The sequence below is a fragment of the Trachymyrmex septentrionalis genome, unplaced genomic scaffold (assembly GCF_001594115.1).
Source record: "Trachymyrmex septentrionalis isolate Tsep2-gDNA-1 unplaced genomic scaffold, Tsep1.0 scaffold33, whole genome shotgun sequence".
NCBI lineage: Eukaryota > Metazoa > Arthropoda > Insecta > Hymenoptera > Formicidae > Trachymyrmex > Trachymyrmex septentrionalis.
The window spans coordinates 994,504-1,020,080 of NW_017305494.1; the positions used below are offsets into that span (position 1 = coordinate 994,504).

Consider the following 25,577-nt stretch of genomic DNA (forward strand, 5'->3'; position numbering starts at 1 on the left):
TAGAAAAAGACGTGAAGGATTATAGAATTCAACCTTTCCATGACGTGATACTGATTGCTTGGAAATATGAAACTGAAATTCGTTGTGCTCTTCACAAAAGTAACATATTTATAAAAAAAAAATACGAATTAAAATATTGTCCCTTAAATAAAATAAGTTTATTGAAGAAAGTTCGTTGCTATTTGCTTTTTCTTTATCAATAGTATTTAAAGTGATGTAATGCAATCTAAGTTTGACATATTTTTGTATTATTGTTCGAATTAAATGAATAATATGGGTTTCCATGATTGAATGATCGTGAACGTGTTCTGTTAGATTCTTAAAAATATCAGTTCCTATAAAGTTTGTTAAAATTCTATTTGTTAAATAGTGGCTATATATATTTCTTTTTTAAATATATTGCTATCGTAAGAGCACAACGAATTTCAGTTTCGTATTTGCGAGCAATTAATATTACATCATGGAAAAGTTGGATTAATCCTCCTCGATTTTTTTCTATTTATTAAATTATTTTTGTTCGTTTTTGCTATTAATACATTAATACAATTTTTGTAACGCAAAGTGTTTCTTAATTGTCTGACAATTTAACCAGCAATATATTCAATAACATTATTTGAAAATTCAGTTACTTGTCTTACACCTGACAGATAAATATGATCATGAAACAGAGAATTATCGTTCACAATATCATAATTTTCTGATTCATCGTTTAATCGTGCTAATCTGGAAGTAAAATTAATAATCTCTTCAAACTGTTTAATTTTGTTTGCAGATGTCAAATGAATATTTCCTCGAAGGACATACAATTTCCATTATTTGAATTATGTATATCTGCATGAACTAAAATCTTTTTCATAGCAGCTTTAAACTGCCTCACAGTTGGATTATTATTTCCTCCCCCATGATGCCCTAACATCCAAACAGTAATTCGACATGATCTTGATTTAATTTATATAGCGATATATGTATATTGTAATAACTTATTTTTTTCACATAATTCGTCATATAATGTTAATACACTTTCGATGTAAATTAAGAACCCGAGAAATCTAGTTTTTTACCGAGAATTTATTATTAATTCGTTATTCTAATTTTTAATATATTTTTAATGATAAAATATACTTTTTACATTCATTAAACTTCTCTTTAACTATTTCAATATTTTTTGAATTAAAGCTTGTTTAAAGCTTGTTTAAATCCAAGTTGATACATATTGTGTGAATTTAAAATATTGAAAAGATCATTGAATATGCATAGAAATTGTACTGTTTCCTCGCAGGATCGAAATTGTTCTAATTGTAAATTATTTTTACAAAATAAGAGTGCATCAGCAATAGATTTAAAAATTTGAGCTGCTAAACACATCTTCATTTTTTGTTTTATGTAATTAATATGAGCATTTTCGCAATTTGTTACCTAGTACATTCCTTCACTTGTAACTCATGTAATGCTATGATATCTGACCATTGTATAAGTTGATTATTTATATCTATTAAAATATTTATATCATCAGATGTGTTACGTACTAATTTGAGCATGTGACATGGATTAAGAAATGCTACTATCTCGTCGTTTGTAATTGGATGACGAAATGATGTCTGTAATAAAGACATTACTAAAATCACATTCGAGTTCTTGAAACATGTTTAAATTTGTGCTAGTCCCATCACATGTTATTTTCAAGCCAGTCTTATGCAAACTTTTCAGGCATTCTATTAGTAAGCATTCTATTACATTTCTTTAGCAGATATTCTTTTAATAAAATAAAGCAATATGTGCAATAGGGATTTTCCATGCGCTATTCACACAAGTTACTATAAATACTAAAGTCTATGTAGCTAAAGTACTAGCATCGCAAGCAATATCATAGCCTAAATTAACATATTCACTAAATTGCATATATAATTTGCATACTTTAAATGTTCACGAATACCATTTCATCAAATTGAATATTGTCAAATAAAGTATACTGTGTATTTTGTTCTCGGCTTTTAATTGATTGTAGAGCTTCTATACTAATACCAGTGTTGCCATTTATTGTTCTGCACCATAATGAAATGGATTTCGTATGTGGTAAATATAACTTAAATTCTCTATGAGCATATTTGTACGTGCAGAATAATAATGCAATGTTAACGCAAATACGCGCAATTGTGGATCATACTGCCTTTGTGCACGTTCATGCATCTGCTTTTTACACGTAAACGTTTAAATAATTCATCATTAGACTCACCTAGTCTATATTTCTATGTCTATGGTACCCATGGTGTTCTTGCGTGCGGGTTACTGCTCCGTCGCGTAGCTCTCGCGCTGGGCGGGCGCTCGGCTAGCGTCAGGCGCGGGCACTGGGCGAGCATCTCAGGAGCGGCGCGGATCGCCCCGGCGCAATGACTTGATTTGAGCAGTCACATTTATTTATTCCTTATATGTTCCCGAAGTTTGGCAACTTAAATTCAGGACACCCTATATATACGGGGTGTCTCATTTTAAACAATGCATTAAGATTTTTCGATAATTATAGCATACTCGTATGAAAAAATGTTTCAAACAAAAATTGTGTTTGATGGAAAATTGATAGTGAATGAGAGACACGTAAGAATATGAATAAAGAGTATATTTTAATACACATTGAGATACAGAAGTATGCAAAAATGTGCAAAGACATACGACAGAAATCGGTTAGGTCAGTATCGAAAAGTAGTAACAGGAAGTGACGCTAAGAAAAAAGAACCCACCGTAAACAGCGCCATCCATATAGCGACGGCACAATCAGAATGGATTACGTTGAAAGCATACATTTCCAACTAGTTATATATATAGTTGTATATATAGTTTAGAGGGAGATACATAAGGAAAGTATCACTAATGTGATATTGGATTATGTTAAAGTCATGTCAAGTCTCTTTACATTTTTAAAATTGAATCTTCAATTTTCATTACATATTCTCATAGTTTATAGAACTTTTCAAAATACTAAAACACTAAAATCTTTTTATTAAAACTTTTTGAATTATAAGACTTGAAAGTATCACTGGCGTTATAGCATTACCCAGTTCGACCGAAATGCGGCAGCTAAAACCTTTTAAATATTGTTCAGGATCATGACAGGCACTTATCACGGAATAAATCAGAATAGATTCTGATCGGAAGTATTCTGTTTTTTCCAAAAAACGCAATAAAATCTAGGCCAATAATCAAGAGACGCGGTAGAGTCATACCATGTCATGAAAAAGTCGCTATAACGTGATCTTTATAAGAAGGAACTCGTTTATGTAATTCAAAATTATTTTGTTAAATAAATTGATATTATAAAACAATGCGCATTGGGGAAGAACATAGATTTTTACAATTAATATGAGATAACAGTTACCAGGTGTACAAGTATGAAATGCGGATTTGAGAAAACAGATGGCGCAGTGTGTGATATAAAGATTTGACTGTTATGCCATTTTGAAGTGGCATCAACAAGTGTCAGACACGCACGAGTGATAAATTGAAAAAGTGTTTGCATAGTGTTGTGTTGCTGTGTTCGATATGTCGAAATTTATACCAAACAAAGAGCATTCACGGACAGCATTAATTTTTTGTTTTTATTTGAAGAAAACTGCTGCTGAATCATACCGATTACTTCGAGAAGCTTATGGTGAACATGCTCCATCGCAAGATACGTGTGAACGATGGTTTCGGCGTTTTAAAAGTGGTGACTTCGATGTTGCAGACAAGGAACATGGAAAACCGCCAAAAAGGTACGAAGATGTGGAATTGTAAGCATTGTTGGACGAAGATGATTCACAAACACAAAAACAACTCGCAGAGCAATTGAGCGTTAGTCAACAAGCTGTTTCCAATCGCCTACGAGAGATGGGAAAGATTCAGAAGACCGGAAGATGGGTACCGCATGAGTTGGACGGCAGGCAGATGGAGAGGCGCAAAAACACATGTGAAATTTTGCTTGCACGATACAAAAGGAAGTCGTTTTTGCATCGTATCGTTAGTGGGGATGAAAAGTGGATTTATTTTGAGAAACGCAAAAAATCATGGGTAGACCCAGGCGCACTATCCACATCGACCGCAAGACCGAAACGCTTTGGCAAATAGACGATGCTCTGTGTTCGGTGGGACCAGAAGGGTATGGTCTATTATAAGCTGTTAAAACCTGGTGAAACGGTTAATGCTGGACGCTACCAACAACAATTGATCGATTTGAACCGTTCGCTGCTTGAAAAAAGACCAGAATACCAAAAGAGACAACACAAAGTCATTTTTCTTCATGACAATGCTCCATCACATACGGCAAAACCGGTTCGCGACACGTTGGAAGCACTCAGCTGGGAAGTTCTACCCCATGCGGCTTACTCACCAGACTTGGCTCCTTCCGATTACCACTTGTTTGCATCGATGGGTCACGCACTTGCTGAGCAGCGCTTTGGTTCGTACGAAGATGTGAAAAAATGGCTCGATGAATGGTTCGCGGCAAAGGGGGAAGATTTTTACTGACGTGGTATCTATAAATTGCCCGAAAAATGGGAAAAATGTGTAACTAGCAATGGAGCATACTTTGAATAAAGCTCTTTTTATCATTCTTCCGAATTTAACGTGTTTTTTTTGGAAAAAAATCCGCATTTCATACTTGTACGCCTGGTATGTCCGTAAATGTACTTGATGGGTAGATATGAATATGTGCACGTATTTTTTAGTCCAATTTATGTCATTTATTCATTCAGATACGTCGTCGTCTTCGCCAAATCTTGTTCCTTTTTACTGCACCTTTTTTTTGCACTTTCTACACTTTTACCGTATCTTTTTCTACACCTCTTTCTACACCTCTTTACATTTATTTTCTGCACTTTTTTTTGCATCTCTTCTACACTTTTTCCGCATCTCTCGTATCTTTCTCGCATCTCTTCCGCATCTTTCATGTACCTTTTCTGTACTTTTTCTAAGTCTCTACCACATCTCTCTTATATCTCCCACATTAATTCCGTATTTTTTCTGCATCTCTTCGCATCTCACCGTTTCCGCAATTCTTGTACTTCTTTCGCACGTTTTTCGTACCACTCCTACATCTCTTCCGCATTTGTTCTGCACCTTTTCGTATCGTTTTTGTGCATATCTTTTGCAATTCTTCTACATCTCTTTTACACTTTTTAAGTACCATTTCTGCACCACTTTTGTACCTTTTCGACACTCTTTTTGCATTTATTTCGCACTTCTTCACAACATTTCAGTACGTCTTTCACATTTTTTTCGCATCTCATATCTCTCTGCGTATATTATTTAGTTACATATCTACTTTTATGTATATCTACATTATTTATCGACCTGTCGATGTTATCTATCCACTTTCCGATGTTAGACAGGATGATTCAGAATAATCCATGTGTCCCTGAAGAGACGTATTTTTGACCAAACTCTAAGACGATTTTTTTCTTTACGAAAATTTTGTCTTTGAAGCTTAGTTTTCAAATTACAAGAAGAAATAGTGTATTACGGGATATCGTATATAGGAGCCGGACAGGAGCGGCGCTCACGGTTACGGCGCACATTGACCGGATACATTTACACGTTTATAAAAACACGTTCTTTCTTCTTTCCCCTCCTACCTTTTTCTTCTATCTCTTTGTCTTTCACATATTTTAAATATGCTAATTTTATTAAATTATAAATTAGAATGATGAAATTAAAATGGATATTGAACCCTTCGAGTATTGGATTGCATTTTGATTACATTGATAAAATTGTTAGAGAAATGTCGTAAAAGAGCGAACTTAGACAATAATTACGTGCGATAAGTATATTATAACTATTGATATACAAATTATACAATTATTTCAATACGTCGAATTCTAAGAGCGTTTTATACAATTCGATGTACTGAAATACATGTTTATTCTTTTTATATTGACTGCCCTTTCTCGTTATTAAGCGATGAATTGGTTCGGAATCATGACTCTTCACTACATCGCTTATTATTTATCAAGTTTGACTACATATGATATGGTTGCAATATACCGTCCTTTGTAACACGAGATGATCCTTAGAAATCTGTTATATTATTTATTGTAACTCGAATGTGAGATGATCTTCATAATATGTTAATTAGATATTTGGGTATTTATATATTTCTGCGACTGATGAAGACTAAGTATAATCGAAACGTACCGTTGAAACTTATCGTCGAAAAATTATAATTTGTGATTAATAAATATTATTTGGTACCACTATAGCTTGTTTAATGTATTGATCTGCGTTTTATTATTTTTTAATTTGTTGTAAGTTATTATGATTATGCGAACATTTCCGTTAATCATTTTTATACTGCGGTTTTTTTGATATGTTAATGTCTGAAGAGGGCTCAATCCGGTAACCAAAACTTGTACCTTTTTATTTTTAATTTAATTTAATTTTTGCTTTATGTAATTTTACCTCTTGTTAATTGTAATATATTCTTCGTGTAATTTTTAAAGAAATGTGTCGACTCTTACTTTGCCCTTTCTTTATTATTATTTATTTTGTATAGGAAGAGTCCTTCGATTTTTTATTACTAATTCAAGTTTGAATTATTTAAAGCCATCTTTAGATGTGAAAGTCGTATATGAATAGGTAATGTTATATTAAACGCGATCGAAGAAATATAACAAAATTATGAACATATTAATGAAAACTAGAGAGATGTTTTGTAGAGAGATGGAAATTACTCGTAAAACGGCTAGACAATCGGTTGTTTAAAATTTTCCGATATGTTCTGGTGAGAAGTTAAATATAAATTATAATAAAAGAAAATGGAAAAGAAAGAATTTGAGTAAAATTGTCACTCTTGTAAAATAACTTACCTAACTGACCATATTTAAATAATTGGCTGGCTGTAAACATGCGTCAAAAATACAATGTTCTTATTTTAAATTTATACAAGATAATTGTGGTTTTCATACAGTTAAAACTCTGAAATTATGGATCAGGTTTCATAGATTTATTATTAGTAAGAATATTCAAATTAGATTCTTAAAACATTGTATTGCGAACAAGATAATACCACAATATTTGTATAGATTGAATAATTTTAATATCAATTTAAATCATCAAACATCGAGCCCAGAAATTGCATCTAAAAGATTCTTTTTTACAAAAAATACTTAAAATAGAATTGAATGATGTGTATAGAAGAAATCATAACCTTAGGACGTATCTCTTCTTTGTTGCAAGCACCTTACCTTGGTTACTTCCTATACGATTTGTGACTAATTTTTTAATACACAAAAAAAATCTTGTTTTTTCTTTTTTATGAAAGGAAAGAACAGAGGCCAAAATCAATTATCGGAGAAACAAAAGAAAAGAAACTACAGTAACATCAAACCAATTGATTTTACCTGTGATGTTGCTAATAACCGGCATATCTTAAATAATAATTCATTTTCGTTAAGTTTACAGCATGATGTTAACAATAATCCTCAACAGATTGCAAAAAAAATCCCCCTTCCACAACTATAATATATCCTGATTCCTTTTCTACACCTTCTTCTTTCCATTTCTTCAGTTAGAAATAAATGATTTGTGAATCTTTCATCAGTGAGCATCCCGGACGACATTCAGTGCTTTATGCAACTGGGAGAAAACTTTTTATTACCGAACACCAATAAGAGAAACATTTTATTTGATTGCAAAAAAGGCATTGAACATAGTGTCCGGAAATTCCCGATAAATAAAATAATAGATGCCACAAACCACTCGATCCCAATTCTAAATAACATAGTTAACTCTCCTCTTGTGACATCAGCTGAACAAGGAATTACTTAAATTAGAAACTGAAAAAAGAGTTCTTATCTTTACCCTAACATCATTCTTACGCATGCGGATAAAGGCGTCACAGTAGTTCTGGATAAAGATACTTATCAAAGAACTGGAAAGACGGGCAGTAGGAGTCAAGCGCAGAAGACGTCGCGCAAATAATACATCTATGAAATGTGAAACTTCTTTATTCACTAAAACGCGCTTATATGATTCGGCTCACTTTTGAGCCCTCCTCAGAGACAACACGAACTAATATAAATAAATTGTGAATAAACATTATCCTGTCTTTACTTCATAGATATATTATTTGCGCGACGTCTTCTGCGCTTGACTCCTATTGTCCGTATCCTTTCCAGTTCTTTGATTTATAAGGAGTCTTGGTTAGTTTGATTGTTACACGGAAAGATACTTATGTTGAAAAAGTGAAAGAAATGCTTCAAGATAAGGAAACAATAAAAAAAAGATCCTACTAACAAATTTACGAAAAATCTTAGAACTTTGCTTGCAAGATGGAAGGAATGTAATTACATAGAAACTTTCAATACACTTGTTATGTAGCGATGGATCATTGCCAAGAGTCTATGCAGTATCGAATACACAAACTGAATTGCCCGTACAGAATCATTGTGTCGTCGATAGGTAATTCTTTATACGAGTTAGCCTCATTTTTACACAATATAATATTTGAAGCAATCCCCAAAGCGGAGAGTTATATTAAAAAACAGTTTTCAATTGATTGATAAACTGAAAAGATTGAACATTGAAATAAATTATAAATTAATTTTACTTGATGTTGTGTCACGAATGTTGTTTTACGAATATTTCAATTGAAATAGCTATAGATTGTGTAAAACTGGAAATTTATTTTAAAAAAATGTTCTATATCTGTTACTGAGTTTCTGACGGCAGTTAGGTTTAGATTCGATTTATTTTCTTTTTGAGAACACCTACAAACAAAACTTCGGCACACCCATGGGGTGTCCGCTGTCATTGCCGACTTGGTATTGCAAAAATGAGAGAGAAATGCCTTGATGTTGTTTGATGATTATGTACTTTTTTATTATAGATATGTTGACGATTTGTGTGCTGTGGTTCCTTTTTCCAAAATAGATTCATTTTTAGAATGCTTTGTTTCATTCTCGCCTTTAATTTACATTGGAAATAGGTAATGACTCACCAAATTTTTTAGACGTCAAATATGTTATAAAATATATGTTATAAAATCATAGTATATGTTATAATATCATGGCATATGTTATAAAATTAAGATTATTGATAACCATCTAAATTTTAAAGAACTGGAAAGGATACGGGTAGTAGGAGTCAAACGCAGAAGACGTCGCACAAATAATATACCTATGAAATTTCTTTATTCACTAAAACGTGCTTACATGATTCGGCTCACTTTTAAGCCTTCCTCAGAGACAACATAAACTATCATATATAAATATATAAAAACTGTAAATAAGAATTATCCTGTCATGGTGAGCTTTCTTACATCGAGAATTTAAATGTCGGAATTAAAACCAAAAAGAGTGAAAGAAAAAGGAAAAGAAAAAAGAAAAGACATTAGAAAATATCGTAAAATAGAATATGGAGAACTAATTTATCAAACAACTTTAAGATTATAATTCATTATCCAGAAAATATAAGGACGCTCACAGAGCATTATATCGCAAACATTACTATAAAAATAATTCAAGAACCGGCTCCTGATAATGTTGGCCAGTCAGTATCAGACACAATGAGTTACTTTTTGTTTTTTAGCTAGTAACTTTTCGACGTAATAAATGGAAAAATGTAACATTAAAGCGGTAATTAATTCCAAGAACAAGAAAGTTGGAAAGTAATCGATAAATCAGAAAGGCTCATTACTGCATACGAACGACGCTGACTGACTAGACGTGACAACAACTTACTTTATAGCTTGTCTATGATCGTGAGATAAGCATTGGGAATCCCCCCTCCATATCCGTCTGCAGGTTGAGTCCATGCGTCTCCTGATGAATATCTCCGAAATCAATCTCTTCCTGTAGTGAGGTTCCTCGTCCAGTATTGTAACATTGTCCCAATCGAAATCGGCTTTCTTGTAACCGATGCTCCGTTATGACATTACGGAGTAGACGTGTTCCATCGGATGTGGTTCTTATGCTCCGTGATTCTTGACCTTAGTTGTCTACACGTCTATTCCACATAACTTGCATCGCAATTCTTATACGAGATCTTAACAATATTCGACTTCTTATCATGCGTTAAAAGAGTGCACGCTAATAAATTCTTATTAGTACTATAAAACGATACTCTCATACGCTCGTTGTTCAATTTATCAAACTTCTCAATAATACCACGAACAAAAGGAATAGTAAACCACGAAGGCTGCACTACTTTAATCTTATTATCATTAGCAAAACTCGCATGCACTACTTTAACCTTATTATCAATAGCAACACTCGTCCGATGACTAGCCATAATAATTTTCTTCAAACAATTGTTAATATTCTCAAATATAAAGTTCAATGGATAATCATTTTCGAACGATATCTTAATAATGAAACACAAATTATCAAGGTAAAATTTAAGATTCGAAAGCAAAACTACTCTATCAACTAATCCCGCGATTGTACCTATTTTTTGAGAAACCGGGTGCTGTGACCAAAAATTCAAATATCCACTCAAAAAAGTCGGCAGTGGTTGTGATATCAATTGAACTCTATCAACTCATTATTCCTAATCACTGTAACATCTAAAAAATTCTACCTATCATCCCCTACCTCCATAGTGAACTGAAAGCTAGGATGCTGAGAATTAAAAATATTAAGAATGGAACTGACCGAAGACGCAGATGCTGCCAATAATATGTCGTCAACAAACCTATAGTAAAAGGGCAACGGAAACCGAATCAAAGACAAGCTTTAAGTACCAGCTTTTGCATAACTAGATCCACGATGACGGGAAACGGAGAGCCCATAATTCTATATACTCGTATAGTATAGGAGTCCCGTAATTCTGCCTATATTTTCTAATTTCTTTTCTTTCTTTCTTTTCCTTTTTTTCTCACTCTTTTTGGTTTTAATTCCGACATTTAAATTCTCGATATAGGAGAAGCTTATCATGACAGGATAACTTTTATTCACAGTTTTTATATATGTTAATTTATGTTATCTCTGAAGAAAGCTCAAAAGTGAGCCGAAATATGTAAGCGCGTTTTAGTGAATAAAGAAGTTTCACACTTTATAGGTATATTATTTGTGCGATGTTTTCTGCGCTTGACTTCTACTGCCCATATCCTTTCTAGTTCTCTTATTTATAAGGAGTCTTAATTTGTTATACGGATCAACTAAATTTTGATTGATACCGCAACCGTCGACCTTTTCAGAGATATTTCTAAATTTTTTTTCAAACCATCCTCTCTCACAAAAAAGAGGAGTTATCATTGGTTTAATAGATTGAGTTTTTTACTCTCGAACTCAGAATACCATACAAAAAAATTGACGATAATTGAAATATTATTACAGAATGACTACTCTCTTAATTTTATTTTTGAAACAATTAATAATGGAGTCAAATGCATTCTACGAAGGAAGATCGTACCGCACAATAACTTAGAAGAGAAAGATGAATCATCAGTGTCTTCATCGTGGTTCACTGTATCTTTTATTCCATCTTTAACAGATAAATTCATAAAATATAGTGATGACATCATAGTGTCTTTTTATAGTTCAAACAAATTACATAAATACATTAAAATACATAAAGACCCTTAACACCACCTCTCAAAAAATGACGTGTATAAAATTAGCTGCAATGATTGTGATGCAACATATGGGACAGACGGGCAGAAAATTTAAGACAAGAATTAATGAATACAAAAATCATATTCGATGGAACATGTCTGCTTGATCAGTGATAACGGAACATAGGTTGCAACACGATCATGATTGGGACAATATTAAAATTTTAGACGAAACTTTGTTATAGTAAGCGCTTAATCTCAGGAATGTTAAACATAAAGCTTACATATCGCTAATAAACAAAATCTGACATTGCAATACCAAGATAATTTTATTATTCTTCAGTCGGTGTTTGTTTGTCGAGAAAGTAACATACGTGTTGACACGGGTCTCTTTTTTAATATTTTTTGATATATTAATTTTTATCTCTATACATTATTAATTTTATATTGTAACACAATTTTCCACTGCGATATTGGTATTTATTTCATCACAAACTAACGCTGAATAATTTAATAATTGACGAGCATCTTCTTGACATGTGCGAAATTTAAATATATGGCCAGTAAGTGAGTCATTTTACAAGACGCTTTTACTCGAATTTTTTCTTTTTTGTTTTTTTTTAAATTTATATTTAACTTGACTTTTCACCAGAACATTGGAAAATTTTAAACAACCGATCGTCCAGTCCTTTTGCGAGTAATTTCCGTCCGTTCATTTCGTCTGTCTACATCTCTGGTCTTCATTAACATAATTCATAATTTTATCTATTTCTTCGACTGCGTTTAATCAATATAACATCACCTGTTCATATACGACTTTCACATCTAAAGATGGCTCAATTGTGAGACCGAAATATGTAATGTAATATATATATATATAACTTTTAATTATTTATAGAATATTATATTTAATATACTTCTCGTTTGAGTTTGTTTTTTATATTTAAAAAAATTTTTTCGTTATATTTGACTCTTAAGTCCTGTACACTCTTGATATTGTTGTTTAATATATATATATAGAATACAAATTGCACACTAGTATTTGGTAATTATTATTTTTCGGAAAATACAGAAGACCGTTGTCTTGATGTTTTTATAGACTCAAGTAATTATATATCTTTAATTCTTCTTTAAAATTTATTATATAAAAATTATTTTACAAAGAAAAAGGGTCAATAGGGGCCAATTTTGGCCTGTTCCAAAATTTCGTACAAACACATGAAAATCTATTTCTTGAAATCAATTATAAGGTAAATTGTTTATAAAGACGTTCATCACTATAAAATGCGTGATATTAGTACAAATTTACCTTTTTAAAAAAAGTAAAAAAAGGCGCTAAAAATACCTGCTTTTGAAACCTAAGTATCCAACCTAATTAATAGTAGTTTTAATTTTCCTTCAAGAATATTTTTATTGAAAATTTTATTCCAACTCAAGTAATCGTAACTTTAATTCTTCGTGAAAAATTATTACTCTTCAAAAAAAATTAATGTATCAAATGAAAAATTAAAACCCAAATGTTATCATCTTAACTAATCACGAAAATTCTATCAAATTAAAAAGTAAAACACAAATAGTACTATCTCTTGTTATATACATATATACAATAATTAAACCTAAATGATATGTATTGAAAAAAAAACTACTTTGTATATGATTTCCAAAAAGAAAGTAATAGTAATTTTATACAAACTTTCCTTTTTAAAAAAAGATAAAAAAGTGTTAAGTGTGCATGTTTTTCGTAAAGAATCATTTGGGGCGATTTCGTCAACGCCTATTACTTAATTGGCCGTGGAACTAACTAATCGTGTTTGCTGTTTAGTAGAATTGACCACTTATGGTTGACAGTTAATCACCGATTTGGTTTAATCGAGTTGATGAAACCGGTCCTTTGTATATAATATTCTTGAAGTCAATTATAAGATAAATTGTTTTTAAAGACGTTCATTTTTATAAAATGCATGATGTCACTATAAAATGCGTGATATCAGTACAATCTTATCTTTTTAAAAATGGTAAAAAGAGATACTAAGAATATGTGCTTTCTGAATAAAACCTAAATAATTCAACCTAATTAATAGTAGTTTTAATTTTTTTTTAAGGATATTTTTATTAAAGATCTTATTCCAATCCAATGGCAACTTTAATTCTGTCATAAATTATTACTGTTTGAAAAAAATTAATGTACCAAATGAAAACTTAAAACTCAGATGCTACAATCTTAACTAAATTAAATTAAAACTGTCACTTGTTATTTACTTAATGATATGTATCATTTGTATAAAATATTTGATAACAAAATTGGCGCCAAATTAAATTCCTCAAAATTTTATGTATTATTCGTAAAAAAGACTTGATATTATTATAACAATTGACGCCAAGTTAAATTCTGTTAATTCATTGTTTTTCTTATACACAGCAAAGATCATGCAAAAGTACGCAGATGACTATAGTCTTAATATTTATTTTGATTCTTATAATACTATTATAAGACGATGGGAGTGGTGGTGGGATTTTTTAATTTAGTTAATATTTTGACATTTTTATTATAAATACTGTAAATATTTTCTTTATTCATAAATACTGTTATTCTTGTCTGTTTATACCATGCCAAATTAAATAAATAATGATAAATATTAATCTAATGAAATGTATTATTTGTACAAAAGATTTGATATCAACAACTGTGGTGTCAAGTTAAATTCTACTATCAAAATAAAAAGTAAAACCCAAGTCATACTCTATCTTTATTATTTATTTAATTCAAATGGTACTATTTTTAATTTTTGTACAATAAAACCTAAGTATACGTATATCTTATTGAAGGATTTTCCTATTTCAATATAGATTATTTAAACGTAAATAAACAAACAAATACACGGCGAAAGAAGAGTCAGTAGATTAGAAAGAGAAAAACAAAACATTTAATTAAAATTATTAGGCGACGATACATGCGCAAATACGGAACGGCGTATATAAATGTGTAAATGTATAAACATGTGTAAAAATATAACAAGTTTCGGCTACAAGATTGAGCCCTCTTCAGATATAAAGCGCAAAAGAGAAATAGACGATAAGTGAAAAATAAGTAAAAAACAATTCATGTCGCAATTAACATTAGACGTGAAGAAGTAAAATTCAGATGGATCTCAAAAGTACGATTGAGTAATCAAGGTGTCCATTGTCCAAGCACAGATCGCTAGACAAGACCGAAAAAGTTATGAGAAAAAAGACAGACTTTGACAATTAAAAACGCTGTTATACAGATAAAATTACAAACTCACCAGCAAACCCGAACAAATCAAAATGATCCCCCGCTCATGCACAGGTGAACCATATGTAAGCCGTAACACTCCGGCAATATTGTACATGCCAGAGCCAGACATGTCGGCGTCGCTCACGACGTGACCGCTCGCTTAAACGGAATACAACGCACTGAGAGAGGAGAGGAGACGGGCCGACAAAATCGAAAGTCATACTTTGTTTATTATCGGTATATACGCTTTGTGGAGACTTTCGGTGTCAGTTTGTAGATTCAAACTATTTTTTTGTTTTTTGATATGTAACATTTCAGAGATTAGCCGCTTTCTGTAAGAAGGTTCTTCATCAAGGATCTGAACATCGTCCCATTGAAAATCATGATTGTAAAGAAGTCTATGCTCGGTGATAACGGAGCGGGTAGACGTTTTGTATCGAATGTGGTTACGGTGTTCCGCAATTCTGGTTTTTAGTTTTCTGCCCGTCTGCCCGACGTAAGATGCGTCGCAATTATTGCATCGAATCTTGTAGACAACATTATTTTTTGATGTACGAGGACAAGTGTCCTTTTGGACTCTGATGTACTTGTTCATCGTGTTAGGGCTGTGGAAAGCTATTCTGATGTCGCCTTTATTTTTGCGCAATGCTCTAAATTTCTCTGTGTGAGACGGAACGAAGGGGACCGTAAGCCACGAGGTAGATTCTTTCGTAACATCATTCTCGGTTGTGACGTTATGCACGTTGTGAATTTTTTTGATTAAATTTTTTATTCTATGGTTCATGGTGTCAAAAATAAAATCGAGTGGATAGTCATTTGAGAGTAAGATGTTAATAATGAAAGTTAAATTTTTCGTGTGAAATCTACTGTCAGATAATAAAAATGCTCTGTCGACTAACGAGAAGATGGTACCTTTTTTTTGTGTCAAAGGATGATTCGAATGAAAGTTCAGGAATCTACCTGAAAACGTTGGCTTACGGTACCAATCCAAATAACATTGATTTTCATTGACCGACACGGTAATATCTAGAAAATTTATCGCATTTCCACCCCTTTCTACGGTGAACTGTAAGCGCGGATGGAATGAATTAAAATGTTTTAATAACCTATCAATTTGTGAGGGATGTACCGCCGTACATATGTCGTCAACGTATCTGTAGTAAAATAATGTCTCAACGTTCGACGACATCAAGGACACCGTCTCCAATCTCCTCATCACTAGGTCCGCTATTATGGGTGATATTGGAGAGCCCATGGGAGTGCCAAAGCATTGTCTGTAAAACACATCGTCGAAGGAAAAGAACGTGGAGTCTAAAACGAGCTGTATTGCCCCAAGAACTCTTTCTTAGGTAGGGAGCAATCTCTGGCAATAGCATGCCAATGTTCGTTTATGCAGTCAATCGCTACATCAATTGGTACGTTCGTGAATAAAGAGGTGACATCTAGAGATATTAATTCATGTGCCCCCGTGAAATGTACATTCCTTAGTTTTTCGACTAATTCAAAACTATTCTTGATGTTACTATCGGTTTTCGGAATGGTCTTAAATAGTTTATTCTGTAAGAACGCAGCCAAAGAGTATAGCGGACTGCCCATCGACGACACGATAATCCTCAAAGGACAGCCAGATTTGTGTATCTTTGGCAGTCCATAGGCCCTAGGGAGAGACCCATCGCTGCAGTACAGCGCTCTGTACTCAGAGTCCCTAATATATCCTCCTGTTTTCCACCTTGTGAGCATAGATCTTAAAGCCGTCGTCAGTTTTTTTGTCGGATCTTTGTTAATCTGGACGTACGTGTCCGAGTCACCCAGCAACGTAATCATTTGATCTTTGTACGCATCTCTGTCGATAGCAACAGTGACGTTGCCCTTGTCCGCACGCGTGAACATTAGGATGCGCCGACAAGAACAACCGAGTTTCTGACTCCATCTTAGTCAACTGTTTGTGGACATCTAAAGTAAAGACAGGAGAAGAGATGATATTTTTTAGAATGGGGATAGACTGATTAACTATGTCCATTTTCTTGTCCAAAGGCATCCTCAATGTGCCACTTTCAATACCCTTGATGCAGTTAAAAATAATCTTGTTCTTATTATCAAAGGGGAGCGCAAAGTCTTCACCCAATTGTAAAAAACATTGAACATTGTTAGGAATGTCACACGAAGACAAGTTCAGGAACCAACCGTCTCTGACCGTGGACAGAGACGAAGGGACCTGTGACGGAAAGGAGTTAGGGAGTATGGAAATCATAGGATTGGGAGAACATTTATTTGGAAGAACAGAACTGTCGACGAAATACGGTGCTGGATTAAGAAAGCCGCGCCCCAAAGATCTACATGTATTATCTGATGTTGAGCTAAGTGATTTACGGACGGAGTCAGAATTGTACTGTATGGGCGCGATCCTGACGATGGCTTGTTTCATTTTTTTATTGATCAACCACCAAAGTTTGGAATCAAGCCTATCCTTTTCTTTGATGAAATATTGATTGATCGATTTGCCCTGTGTCCGTAGGAACTCATCACAAATGTGCGTCGGAAGATAGATTGAAAGGCAGCTCACAAAATGGAAAAGTAAATATCTGAAGAGGGCTCAATCTTGTAGCCGAAACTTGTTATATTTTTACACATGTTTATACATTTACACATTTATATACGCCGTTCCGTATTTGCGCATGTATCGTCGCCTAATAATTTTAATTAATTAAATGTTTTGTTTTTCTCTTTCTAATCTACTGACTCTTCTTTCGCCGTGTATTTGTTTGTTTATTTACGTTTACATTTAAGAGTCTTTACATCGTTATTATTTATAGATTATTTAAATTCCTCTTAAATGAAATTATTATATCAAAGTTCATTCAAAGACATTTTCTCTTCTAACTAAAGTAGTGATTATTTAATTCTCCTTCAAAATATTGTATTATACAAAACATTATCACAAAATTGCTTTACTCAATTTAAATGTTACCTTAACACTTAAACTTGAAGAATTAAAATATTTAATAGAAGATATTTAATTTAAATAGAAAAATTGTTCATGTAAAAACACTTGGCACTAACATTCTCTTAATCAACAACTGCTAAATCGTGTCAGGGTATCCAAAATTCTTGTCTTCGTTTCTCCTATTGTGTGCGTAAATACGACTATATATCTCCATATTATCAGAGATCTAGTTGACTTGAGAATGTGGCAACGTTTTATATTCCATCTATATTATCTCACATTCTTTCTCCTTTGCTTCAATACTCCTTTATATCTGCGACATCTCCTTCAGTTGAATTCTAAGCTTCACTTCACTATTAACTCCCTTGTCACCAGATATTAAGATTATTTATTTTTCCCCATATATTATTCCTTTAAATTTTGTACCATTTTCTTCTATACCTCAGTTAAATATTTCAATTCTCTTCCTGTATTAATAAAAATCATTCCTTCTCTGTCTTCCTTTCGTACGCTGTCTCTCGTTTAATCGCGTTGCTCACAGTTTTTAAGCGGGGCTGATGTAACTGGAGTGCACATACGTGCGCGCGCGCACGTATAATGTGTGTGTATGATTATAACTATTATTTCATCACTCATTGTATTTTTATCTTAGTTCTGGTTTTGTTGCTGGTAGGCTTTGTAACAGCAGTTTTGCTGATGTGCAAGCTTGCAATCATTTGCAAGCTACTATAGTCTATTGTATCATATTTTATGTCTATTACTCTGTTAATATGTAGTCTTTTCATACAGCTTTGCAATAAAGTAAATTTAATTAATTAATTAATATATTTAAGCTGAAGATGTGATATTATGTCCTTATAATTATTGCACAATGGTTAAAAAAATTTTCTTTCATAGCCGAAATATATTATGCGAATATATGTAAATTATGTAGTTTGTAATTTTCTTAATACATTTAACTCTTTAATTATTTCTTGTAATTATAATATTTTAATTCGATTTTTATTTGCCCTATTAATTTAATAACTTTATTTAATATCAAGATCCTATATTTTACTTAATTAAAAGAAAACTAATGTTATTTTTAGTCCATATGTATATATATTTTAGTTTTTAAAAAATTTGCTATTATTCCTCTGGATAGAGCAATGTTTCAGTTTTAAAAATCTGTTTTTTTTAAATTGCAGTACGATTAATTTTAATGAAGCGCAATCAAAGTCAAAATGCTCCTTTTTATTTAACTCATGAATAACTCAAGAACAAAAAACATTTTTAAAAAACGATTTCGTAAGAAAATCTTCAAGTTTTTACGATAGATAATTGAAAATTTTCGCAAATTTTTTTTTATACGTTTTTTTGACACATTTTTTTAGACCTACAAAGTGAAAAGAAAAATTTTCCTTTTTTTCAACTCGCAGTTTTCTATACGTAAAAATTACCAAATTCATGAACTCAAAAATTATAGTAACTTTTTGAAAGTAGAGATTTTAAGCTTTAAAACTTTTTTTAAATTTAAATTTTGTTTATTTTTGATGAAAATATTATAAAATGTAATTTTAAGCTAACAAAATATCGCAGAATTTTTCCTTCAACTCAATATATATATTCCATACATCAAAATTTAAAATTAATATACAGGGTGACCCATTTTAATCTATCACCCTAAATATTTCCATTCCCTTGCATTTAACAAGAAAATGTTTCAGACAAAAGTTATATGGTCTCAAGGGAGCCATAAAATGGTACTGGTTAGTTTGACCTTGGATAGGTCCGCTTGAAGATCACATGAAGGCCATCTTTAATTTTCTTAAATTAAACCCACTATTTTTCATTACGTATTCTTGTAGCTTATCTCGAGCTTTCTAAAACACTATAATAAAATATTTTTTCATCAAGTACTTGTCGAATTGTGAAGTTTAAAAGTTATGATACTGCTGGCATTAGCGTTATCCGAGATGTACCATGTGGAGGTTAAACGGTCAGATTTACATCTCTTTTGTGCGTGCGTGCGTGCGTGCGTGTAAAGGGAGGATTTAAAAATGATTAAGTATTTTATTGAAAATGTTTGAAGTCCACCTTGTTGGATACATAAAGCAATTTTTTATGAAAATTGTTACGTACTTTATTAAGAACAGTTGGTGTTATGCTTCTGAATACATTATGAATACGTTGTTGCATATTTTCAATAGTCGTCGGCTTAGTACACTTTTTCTTTAACATATCCTCAGAGAAAAAATCTAAAGGCGTCAAATTCGGAAATCTAAGAGCTCATTTCTGAGTTTGGCTACCCCAATCTATTCTCTTTCGAACACATTATTTAAATAGTCTCTAACATTGCGTGCTCTTTAAGCGAGCGCCCCGTCTTGCATAAACCACATTTGAATACGAATCTGAAGATCAACATTTTCTAAAAGAATCAGAAACTGATTTTGTAAAAAAATTAAATAATTTTGTGCATTAAGGTTTACTTGATAGAAATATGGACCAATAACGTAATCTCCTACTAAATCGACCTATATATTAACAGACACATTGCCATTGTAATTCTTCATTCCGTTGCCAATGTGGATTTCTTTCAGAATAATAGTGACAGTTATGTTTGTTGACGCCTCCACTCTTATTAAATGTGGCTTTATAAGAAAAAAGCATATAACGATAGAATAACGGATCTCGTCTTATTTGATTTTCAGTTCAGTTACAAAATCTTATATGACGGATAAAATCCTCATTTTTCAATGCTTAGGTCAAAGTAATATGATATGGATGTAATTTATAATTTCGCAAAATGTCACTCGCAGTTGATTGCGATACATTATGCTGACGTTGAATTTTTTTCGTGGAAGTATGTGAATCCATCTAAACAGCAGCAACAGTTATTAGTGTTTTTACTTCGTCAGGTCCAACTTTTTGTTTTTTCTTTATCATTTCTTTCAGCTCTATTAATCACGTATTTTATTGTCACTTGCGTTGGATGTCGTCTACCAGGAAATCTCTCTGCATATAATCCTTTCGCAGCCTTATAATTGCCTCTAGTCTCACCTACGATATGTATCATATCAACGATTTCGTGTGACGGATAGTCTGCCATATTACAGAATTGATGAAAAGAACTTTCTACGTACTGAGGAAAATGTTATCAAAAGGAATCAATGTGATCTTTAAAAAAGTTTGGTCACACAAAAAAAAACGAAACTCGACTAGCAGTTTGGAAAAATATTAAGTTAAACCACGATGACTTGTTTCTTTTTAGAGGTCACATTGATTCCTCTTGATACCATAACATTTTCCTTAGTATGTAGAAAGTTCTTTTCATCAGTATTCGAAATTTATGCAAGACGGCGCCTGCTCAAAGAGCATGCAACGTCAGGGACTATTTAAATAATGTATTCGGAAGAGAATAGATTGGTTTAAGTAGACAAACTCAGGAGTGGCCTCCTCGATCTGGGTTTGACGCCATTAGATTTTTTCTCTGGGGATATAATAAAGAAAAAGTACGAGACTCTTCTGAGCCGACAACTATTGAAAATATGTAACAACGTATTCGTAACGTGTTCAGAAGCATAACATCAACTGTTCTTAATAGAGTACGTAACAGTTTTCATAAAAGATTGCGTTTATGTATCCAACAAGGTGAACGTGTCTTCAAACATCTTCAATAAAATATTTAATCATTTTTAAATACCCTCCTTTACACACACACACATACACACACACATACACACACACACACACACGCGCGCGCGCGCACACACTAGAAATGTAAATCTGACCGTGCAATCTCCATGTGGTACATCTCGGATAACCCTAATGCCGGCAGTATCATAACTTTTAAACTTCACAATTCGACAAGTACTTGATGAAAAAATATTTTATTATAGTGTTTTAGAAAGCTCTCGAGATAAGCTACAAGAATATGTAATGAAAAATAGTGGGTTTAGTTTATAAGAAATTGAAAGTGGCTTTCATGTGATCTTCAAACGACTATCCAAGGTCAAACCAATGGTACCATTTTATAGTCTCCTTGAAATCATACAACTTTTGTCTGAAACATTTTCTTGTAAAATACAAGGAAAAGGAAATATTTGGGATTATAGATTAAAATGAGTCACCTTGTATATATTGAGATATGTATAATATTCTATAAAATTTCTTTTTAATAAATGTATCGATTAAGAAACTAAGCTCAATGATTTTGACCTTGACGTATGTTATTAAGATTATGATCCTGAGTGACCTTCAATAAATTTCAGTCATCGCTTGTTCTTCATTGAAAAGTTATCAATAAAAAAATTTAAGAAATAACGTATACGATATCTCTTTTTCACCATAAAACAGAAATTTTTTGCTTTAAAATATATTTTACAACTTTTTACGCGAAGCGACTCCCACCCCATCTTTTTCCCTCCCTGCTTAGGGGCGCACGACTTTCATATATAACTTTTGTTCTTAGAAGAGAAAATTTTTTCCTGCTTTACTCTGCATACATACATAATTTACAATATGGTATTAGGGTTAGGTTATTATATACTCATGGGTGTATAATAACCTAATCCTAACTCTCCCTTAAATTACGTATTTACCCAAATTTTCTGCTAAAGCAGTGAACTTGTGTTCGCGTAAAAAGTCGCGCGGCACTAGGCAGTGGGAGAAGTGGAAAGTAGTAGGTGGATATAGTTTAGAACAGTTTCTGATGTAGCCAAAACGAGACGTTATTTTTTTCAAACTTTTTTTGTTAATAACTTTTTAATGAAGGACGAGCGTCGGCTAAAACTTGTTGGAGGTCACTCAGGGTCATGACCTCGACAACATATGTCAAAGTCAAGTTCATTAAAGCTTGGTCTCTTAATTGATATTTTTATCTTACTTTTTTAATATAAAAATCTTTAGTAATGTAAAAATATATCACATAATTTTCTTCGATTATATCTTATACATATGTTATATGTCATATCTTATAAACTTTTTACAGCAACATGTCAAATTTAATACACATGCCATTATCAGAATCTGAAAATGTAACTACATTGGAATGGACGCGTCCTGATCAAGTGATGCAATTACATCGTATGAAATTAAAAAAGCGTGCACTTCAAGCGCGTATAAATAAAACGAATATTAACACTGGCACTCAACAAACGACTACGAATTTAGATGAACTTAACTCTTGTAGTAATGTACTGCAACGTATATCTTACTGCCAAAAGCGTAAGAATCCTTTTGCAATCAGTGAAACGTGTAAGAAACAAAAAAATATAACGTCTGGATTAGACATCAGTAACGACAATACATTGTTCGAATTACTAAATATTGATGATCGAAGAAAGAAACCAACGGCAGAAGATTCAGCTATAAAAAATTCTTTAACTTTTGGTAATGTACTTTCAAAATTTGAATCAATTAATCAGATTCCAGAAATAAATCTCTCAAAGGGTGCAAAGCATGTTCCTATAGACTGGACATTGAAAACTAAAATGAGGTTTATGTCTTTGAAGCCTTTTCCATGGAATTGCAAACTCAAAACGAGCGAAGAGGCATCAGGTACTACAGGATTTGTAAGATGTTTAAATATCGGAGAAAAAGAGACAACTTTGGATACTAGTCCAAATGCAAGGTTAGTTTTAATTTTTGTCATTATTCTATTATTTGTTTTTTAAGTCTTGTAATAACACCGTTAAATATTTTTATTAGATTTCATCAGTGTTGTTTAATATGGCAACATCCATCTATACCATGGTTAGAATTATTCCCTCGCTCTGCTAACAAAGTGAGTGCATCTCTCGCAAATAATACATTGGCAGTAAATAACCAAAATATGAAAGATGCATTATACCGAGAATGGTGTGATAGCTTCAGATCTCTATTTCACTTATTGCGAGCGAGGCAATGTCCATACTTTTACGTGTGTGCGAACACATTTACAGTGCTCTTTCGTGCTGCTGGCATCTGCGGATTGTCGGAGATTCATGCACTTGTTACACCCACAACACGTGGATTCCGGCAGTCATTAAAACAAGAAGGTAGAGAATTTCATTTAGTTATTTATTAATAATAAAATATGTCTTTAATGGCAATATAAGTACAGCTATACACGTCCAATACAATACAAATAATGAAATATTAGCTATATGATGAAAAATAATCTTAACCTCTTTAAACCCTGTGTACATTATAATATTTATTATATATTATTAATAAAATATTAATAATATATATTATATATTATTAATAAATTTGAAGAGATTATCTATTGAAATACACACATACACGCACGCACATTCTTTAAAACGACCATATGAATACCTACATCAAATGACAAAGGACGCTATCAAAGTTAGATATTTTGAATAATACAATTAAATGAATTTATTTTAGATATAATTTCGCGTTAATAACTTTCGGACTTTCAACACAATGGACGTGTAAGCTGGATAAAGCGGCTAGCCTGCTCGTCGAGCGATTGAATATGATTGGTTGGATCTATAATTAACAACCAATTATGTTTATTTGCTTGGCGAGCAGGCTAGCCGCTTTGTTTCGACTTGAACGCATCTAATCAGTCTGAAATACTATTAATCCTTCTAAATTCCTCCTAAATTAAATTTAGAAAAACTGTAAAGAAATTATTGTGAAAAATATTACTTCAATCAGGGTTCGAACCTGAGACCTTTCGACTTTCCGGGAGTATCTTAGCCAACTTGACGACTTTGGAAATATTCCTCGAATAACTGATATATATAGAGAGAAATGTGTTATATGGTCGCGTATATACAATATATATATATATATATATACATCCTGTCAAAAAAGTACCGGGAATTGGTCAATAAAACACAAAATAGTTATTATTCATTCAAATTTATTGTATCGCCTACAAAGTAGGCTCCTTTCGAAATAATACATTTATGCCAACGAATAATCCAATCATCAAAACATTTTTTAAACGAATTTTCCAAAATCGACTTCAGTTCTCGACGCGAATTCTCTTTTATGTCTTCTATCGACTGAAAACGAGTGCCCCGAAGTGGTAATTTGAGTTTTGCAAAGAGAAAAAAGTCAGCCGGAGCCATATCTGGTGAATACGGTGGTTGTTCGATGATATTTGTTGAGTTTTTGGTCAGAAATTCGTTCACAATGATAGTCTTGTGAGATGGTGCATTATCATGGTGCAAAATCCATGAGTTTGTTTTCCACAAATCTGGCCTTTTTCGACGAATTTGCTCTCTCAAACGCCGCATAACGCCCAGATAATATTCTTTATTTACCGTCTGACTTTCTGGCAAAAACTCCGAGTGCACAACACCGCGACAATCAAAGAAAACAGTTAACATCACTTTGACTTTTGATCGACTTTGACGTGGTTTTTTCGGTTTTGGCTCAGTTGGAAGGCGCCATTCCGAAGCTTGTTGACTGGTTTGCATATCAAACTCGTAAACCCATGTCTCATCACCAGTTATAATGCGTTTTATGAATGTGGGGTCGGAATTAACTCGTTCTAACATGTCTTCAGCGACCTTTACGCGATTGAGTTTTTGAAGAAAATTGAGGTCTTTCGGAACTAGTCGAGCGGCAACGCGTTCCATGCCCAAACAATCGCGTAAAATGGTACGAATTGATTCGTGAGACACCGTAAGTTCAGCGGCTATCTCTCTCAAACTGAAATGACGATTTTCAATCACCATTTCCTTCACTTTATCGATGTTAACTTCAGTTGAAGACGTTGATGGCCGACCAGAGCGAGGCAAATCTTTCACCACATCTCGACCGCTTTTCAATGCACTGTACCATTCATATGCACGTGTTTTTGATAAAGTCGATTCACCGTAAGCCTTCTGTAACATCTTCAGCGATTCGGCACA

At 32.6% G+C, this 25,577-nt stretch overlaps 2 protein-coding genes across 2 annotated transcripts in view; one reads left to right on the forward strand and one right to left on the reverse strand.

The window, feature by feature from the left end:
• The window catches only part of LOC108750156 (protein downstream neighbor of son homolog), a 66,222-nt gene that overhangs the window by 35,046 nt on the left and 5,599 nt on the right, over positions 1–25,577 (forward strand). Inside the window, exons 2-3 of the mRNA XM_018489424.1 lie at positions 22,691–23,332; positions 23,410–23,738. Coding sequence (XP_018344926.1) covers positions 22,695–23,332; positions 23,410–23,738 — 967 coding nt within the window. The 5' untranslated portion in view covers positions 22,691–22,694. The remainder of the gene's footprint in view (positions 1–22,690; positions 23,333–23,409; positions 23,739–25,577) is intronic.
• Positions 24,868–25,570, reverse strand: LOC108750157 (putative uncharacterized protein FLJ37770). The gene is made up of 2 exons (XM_018489425.1): positions 25,331–25,570; positions 24,868–24,935 (listed from the first exon to the last, which is right to left on the reverse strand). The coding sequence occupies exons 1-2, from the start codon at positions 25,557–25,559 to the stop codon at positions 24,880–24,882; spliced, it is 285 nt and encodes a 94-aa protein (XP_018344927.1). The 5' UTR covers positions 25,560–25,570; the 3' UTR covers positions 24,868–24,879.

Bases quoted from the DNA above. Each gene is read 5' to 3' on its own strand.
- LOC108750157 (XM_018489425.1), bottom strand. From the start codon at position 25,559: ATGTTACAGAAGGCTTACGGTGAATCGACTTTATCAAAAACACGTGCA. The intron at 24,936-25,330 runs TTCGTACCATTT...TTGAGAGAGCAA, and splicing joins TACGGTGTCTCACGAATCAA to ATTCGTCGAAAAAGGCCAGA.